Source organism: Phacochoerus africanus, chromosome 11 (assembly GCF_016906955.1).
Source record: "Phacochoerus africanus isolate WHEZ1 chromosome 11, ROS_Pafr_v1, whole genome shotgun sequence".
Taxonomy (NCBI): Eukaryota; Metazoa; Chordata; class Mammalia; order Artiodactyla; family Suidae; genus Phacochoerus; species Phacochoerus africanus.
Window position 1 is genome coordinate 66,428,859 of NC_062554.1, and position 6,000 is coordinate 66,434,858.

The 6,000-nt window shown below is 51.1% G+C and overlaps 1 protein-coding gene across 6 annotated transcripts in view; it reads left to right on the forward strand.

Annotated features, from left to right (window-relative positions):
• The window catches only part of SRGAP2 (SLIT-ROBO Rho GTPase activating protein 2), a 276,234-nt gene extending 271,334 nt beyond the window's left edge, over nucleotides 1–4,900 (forward strand). For 4 of the 6 annotated variants that reach the window (XM_047752470.1, XM_047752469.1, XM_047752471.1 and 1 more), the window contains one exon: nucleotides 1,539–4,900. In XM_047752470.1, the coding sequence (XP_047608426.1) occupies nucleotides 1,539–1,922 (384 nt within the window). In that variant the 3' untranslated portion in view covers nucleotides 1,923–4,900. The remainder of the gene's footprint in view (nucleotides 1–1,538) is intronic. The other 2 variants (XM_047752473.1, XM_047752474.1) reach the window with 1 other exon arrangement.
• The last annotated feature ends 1,100 nt before the right edge of the window (nucleotides 4,901–6,000 follow it).

Genomic DNA, 6,000 nt, shown 5'->3' on the forward strand with positions numbered 1-6,000 from the left:
CTCTGCTTAGGGAAGGTGTACCTGGCAAGCACAGTATTAAGCTATGGGCCTGAGATGTCTTGCTTTGCTGGCTAGCCTTCTGTTTCCGTGCCTCTCCTTAAGCGCTCGGCTGCAACTTGCCTTGCACCACGGGAATCCTCCCAACTCCCTCTTTGGCTGGGTGTTAACAGGATGTCAGAGCAGGTCCACAGCTGGGACAGACTGTAGCTGCAGAGCAGGACTGAGGAGGAAGGTGGCGTTCTTCCTGAGCTTTTTTTTTTTTTTGCCTTTTTAGGGCTGCACCCGCGGCATATGGAGGTTCCCAGGCTAGGGGTCCAATCGGAGCTGTTGCTGCTGGCCACAGCCACAGCCACAGCCACAGCAACTTGGGATCCGAGAGGTGTCTGTGACCTGCACCACAGCTCACGGCAACGCCAAAGCCCTAACCCACTGAGTGAGGCCAGGGATCGAACCTTCATCTTCATAGATGATAGATTCATTTCCGATGAGCCACAACGGCAACTCCCTGAGCATTTTTAAGGTGTTTGAGAACATCAGGGGGATGAATGGAATTGAACCACTGACAGCGGAAAGGGTGGCTCACCCTGTAGGATAAAGAAGCCTTAACCAGAGGCCTTTGCTTGAAACATACAGTCTTTCCACATGAGTTTAATCCCAAGGGAGGAGTCCTGTGGCAGTTTGGGGGTGCCAGACTCAGTGTGTGGAGAGGAGGGGAGGGAGCTGGGAGGTCTCCCTGGGAGGCAGCTGGCTGCATACAAAGTCTTTGGTTCTGCCTTGAGCCCCTGAGCTAGGGCTGCTGTTTCCTCAGCTCTGGAGTATTCCGCGGTGACTCACCAGAGATTCTCCTTTATGGGCTCTGACTCCCCCTCCTGGTCACTCCTTGGTCCCCTTTCATGGTGATGGGTAGAAATGGCTTCCCTGAGGGGTGGGGTGGGCTAGGGGTGGGGGGTGACCTGAGGAATCCCTAGGGCCTGGGCTCTCGAACCTTCCCTCAGCCCTCAAGGAAGAAGGACTAACCTTAATCTTTAGCCTTAAAGTCCAAGATGACAAAGGTCATAGTTCATGTCTACTACTTTTGAAAGGGATGGTTTGTTATGTATAGTCTCAGGCATATACAGAAGTAGAGGAAGGTGGGTCATGAATCCCATGTACTCGTGACCAAACTCCCGGCCACTCTTAGTTCACCCACCTTTCCCCTCCCCACTGGATTGTACGTCATTTCATCTGTAAAGAAGTCAGTGATATGTCTAAAACCTGAGGACTATTTGGAAAGCATCTCAACCACACTATCTCAAGAGGAAAAAAAAAAACCCTCATGAGAATCAAAGTCCCTTTGCCCCTCTTCCCTCCTGTTCCGAACAGCCATGTGTTCAAAGATTGGGGCCGAAAGAAATCATCTGGACATCTCTTTCCAGTTGGTTTCTCCATGATTTGGCCCAGGTTGTTGAAATAGCGCCCCCCCCCCGCCCGTCCGCCCCAGGGGGTGGGGGGGGCCTCTCCCCGCGTGAGCCTCACTCCCTCCCTTCTCCTGTCCCCAGGATATTGAAGCGACCATGAACTCTGCCCTGAACGAGCTGCGGGAGCTAGAGCGGCAGAGCAGCGTTAAACACACCCCGGATGTGGTCCTGGATACCTTGGAGCCCCTCAAGACCTCCCCCGTGGTGGCCCCCACGTCAGAGCCCTCCAGCCCCCTGCACACCCAGCTCCTCAAGGACCCCGAGCCGGCCTTCCAGCGCAGTGCCAGCACCGCTGGGGACATCGCCTGCGCCTTCCGGCCCGTCAAGTCCGTCAAGATGGCGGCCCCGGTCAAGCCGCCAGCCACGCGACCCAAGCCCGCTGTCTTCCCCAAAACAAATGCCACTAGCCCCGGTGTCAACTCCTCGGCCTCCCCACAGTCCAACGACAAGTCTTGTACTGTCTGAGGGATGTAATTTAATTGTTCTAGACAAGGGGACTGGAGGGACTGACTGTTATTAAAATCTTCCTATTTAACTAGCTTGGGGACTTCAGTTGAAAATTAGATTCTAAGTTGTTCTTGCAGGATTTAGCCTTCCCGTCACCCCAAACCTTGCGAACGGAGCCCTCGTTCTTGCCCTGCCCTCCCCCTCCCTTCCCGCTGCCCTCTGCTTCCCCCAGTCGTTGTAATCCAGCCAGTACATACTGTTCTTAGGTTAGCCAGAGATAGATTTTTCCATTATCAGGTCACTGTGAAATCTGGCGAGGCAAGTCAGGGGGCAGTGGGCTGAAGCCTCCGTCCCCGCAGATACAGGGGATGCCTAACCAGATGATTGGCTGGGGACAGCCAGCTCTCAGTGGCATCTTGTTTTGGGTACTGATTATAGAGAATCATATACAGTCCATTCTCCGTTTTACACACACACACACACACACAAACACACACACGTAGATTTTTCTAGTCTCTGGCATGTGTAGCCTCTCCTGGTCCTAGATAGACCAGTCTCTTTGTAAGTTATTGTGGCAGTTCACACAGGAGCCACCAGGGGTCTCTGTTTCCGTTACAAATCTTGTTCTGTCTGGGCCAGAGAACCTAGCCTTTGAAATCTCTCCATCATTTGAAATTTAGCAGGATGGGACTCAATCCTGCAATCTGTTTGGGGTTGGGGGCTTCCTCTCTGTCTTATTTCTATCGGTGTGAATTGGTCATTGGTGTTTGCTTTTGCTCTCTCCATTCTCTAGAACTGCAACCCAATCCTACTATGGAACTTCTGAAGTTTTTCTGAATGTATAGACATTTCTCGGGTTTCTATCTTCGTCTCTGATGGACCATTTTCCACTTAAGACATTTTCCTGTATAAGACAATTTTATTTATAGTTGGTTCCTTTTAGGGTAAAGAGTCTTAAGAGAGTTTTATTGTGTTTATGGCAGGCTTGGAAATGGTAAGAAATGGGTCCTTCTTCCTTCCGCTTTTTTGGGTACTTAAGACATAAAATTCATTATCCTATTAAAAATTAAATGCAGCTTTTCTAACCTTAAAATTGTTCCCAGATGAAAATCTACTCTCAGTGGATCCCCTCATTGGGTTAATCTACAGGGTCTCTCTTCAGGGACCAGTGGGGGCTTAGGGAGCCCTAGTTAGATTAAAGAGAGACTTCGCCCCTTAGAATTGGTTTATTTATCCAGACAAGGACAACTAAGAGAACTTTGGCCCCATGGGCTCTAAAGTCTTTCCAAGGACTGAATCGAAGAAAATTAAAAATTGTGCTGAATATTTGGGCCTTCCTTTGGCCTTTTTTTCTGGGTCCTCTCCCAAAAGCAAAAATGACACCTTGACTGCTTTAATTCCCTCTCCAGATCTGAAGCCCATGGTCCCAGCTCTCCTAGCATCATGTGGTCCCAGGAGGTCCAGGGCTGGGACCACTCACACCCCAGGCTGCTGGGTCTCGGATAACTACTTGAGTTAAAAACTGAAATGCATTCCTCTTCTCTGTTTTCTGGTTTTAAAGCTGTGCTTTTTGCCTTATTTTCCACAGTTCAGGAGAAAAGTGGGTTGCCATTCGGATAGGAAACTGAATTTTCTTATCTTTGGCCTAGAAGATCCTTTTTTGGACCAACATTGGGAAGTTGGTAGTTGGCTCTATGGAACACAGTAGAATTTTCCTCATTCTGTGCAAAGGAAAAGAGGAGCATGGTGGGAAGTCACTGGTTAGAAGAGTAGGCTGCAACACCAGGAAAACCATCCCAAGAGCTAAGACGGGGAGATGAAGAACGCCTTCAGTGAGTCGGCCTGTGAGAGGCAACCCACGGTCCTCTGGATTCTTGACTTTTGTTGCTCTGTTGAGTGCCTGTCCTTGTCTGTCACCTGGACTTACACAGGTCCTGAGCCAACAGGGGACTTTCATCCCCAGGGATCTGTTTCCTTGCCGACAATGAAACCCCACCCTTCATCTGACATTCCTTTTGCTCCAACTAGTCAAAATGGGTGCCCATAGCTGCCCTTCTGCCCTTGCTCCAGCTCATCCTTCTTTGAGAAAGGAAAGGCAGGGCTTCCTTAGGGACGCCACCTTGGGTCTGTTCTGTTGCTCTGCCTTATTTCTCTTGCAGCCCTGAACCTGACTTGTGTTCACCGTCCCCTTGGTCAGGGTCCGTCTGCTGATGTGCATCACGAACTGGACAGTGTGTGCGTGGTCACCTGCTACCCCCCGATCTGGGAGTCAAGCTGTCTTCCCACCTCTGGTGCTCCTGCCACCTGTGAGAGGGTCCCGTCCAGGGGACTAGGAACCCCAGGAGGAGAGTCCTTCCTCGGCAGAGCTCATTGCCATCAACTGGAATTGAGGTTGCACACTGTGATTTTTACACCGAAAAGCCAAACGGAGCTGGCCCCCCAGGGCCTAGGGAGACCAGTCTTCCTCCAATATGCTTGCCTAAACCAGCATGATGCTTCAGAGAGCCCCTCTCTGCCCCTAGAGGCGTGGATTCTCTTCCTGATGTGGACTCTGATGGGTTGGTCTTTGGGAGACAGAGGTGGGGTGGGGCTTCCAGCATCCCAGTTTGGAAAAGAGAGGAGTTTGCAGCCAGCAGCCTGGAAACTGGAAACACTGGTCTCAGCCAACCTCCTCAGGGCACACCCTGGTTTCTCCCCAAAGAGTTGAGGAGAGATGACGCCAGCAACAGGAGGAACCCACCACTGGAAGGGCTGGTGTACATGTACTTCATGTTCAGAAGAGAAGTTAGATCTTCCAGGGAATTGCAATGTTGTGGCGTCTGGCTTGTATGTCACGTTTGTGTAAAATGGTATATTCTTTAAAATAGTGTTGATAACTGGAATATTGTATGTATGCTTGGAGATGCTTTGTGTGAACCTAAGACTGTCACTCAACAGATGTTGGATTGGGGAAAATCCAAAGCACAACTTCGAAATAAAATACGTTTTTAGGTTTCCATGCTGCAGTTTATATCCCTTCTCCTCTCCCTGGAATCGCCAATCCAGGAGTCCCGCTGCCCAGGAGGGATTTTGATTCGTCCGTGGTAATGGAGCCCTGCCCAGCAACAGAAGGAGAGATGGGGTGACCTCAGGAGCCAACCATCTCCTCCCTCCCCCAGCAAGACACAGCAGAGGTGCATTTAGAATGTGGATTCCTCACACACACACCCCACCAGCATTTTCATTTAGCCCATGTGGGGAACCTAAGAGATTGTGTAGCAAGTCTTCCTGCTCACGATTGGGCTGCCTGTTGCCATGGGAACCATTTCCTCCACTGAATCCACCTCTCCCCGCTCAGGGAGGACTGTTCTCATTTCTGTCTCTAAGTCAGATTTCCCCACTTGCAAGAGTGGAGCCTGCGAAGTTGCTTGGAAGCTTTGCCAGCCACAACCAAGGGGGACTGATGATTTTCTTTCTTCCACGACCAAGGCCGTGGGTGATTCTGCCCTGGGCAGCCCCCAGCTTCTGGAGGAAGAGCTTCGCCTTGTGTTTATGCTGCTCGCTGGTGTTGAGTATGGGCGTGGGGTGGGGCACAGGGAATGCTTTCTCTCCTCTGGGTTTTGATTCCAGCAGACTCTAAGTTTGAGAGTGGGGAGTTCCCATTGTGGCTCAGTGGTTAACAAATCCAGCTAGGAACCAGCTAGGTTGCAGGTTCGATCCCTGCCCTCGCTCAGTGGGTTAAGGAGCCGGCGCTGCCATGAGCTGTGGTGTAGGTCGCAGATGTGGCTCGGATCCCGCGTTGCTGTGGCTCTGGTGTAGGTCGGCAGCTACAGCTCCGAATAGACCCCTAGCCTGGGAACCTCCGCATGCCCGGGTGGGGGCGGGGGTGGCCCTAGAAAAGACCAAAAAAAAAAAAGTTTGAGAGTGAAGTTATCCAAAGGTAATAATTTGAAGTGCGTCTTGGAACCCCTAGGACCCACACTTATGTTTAGTGGGTTTATTCTAACACCAGAAGCCCCTGGGGGTGGATCAGATGTCTCAGACCCAAGAGAGGGCGCAGAGTTCAATGATAATGGAAGGCGTCCTACCCCAGCCCCAGACTAGACATGTCCCATCC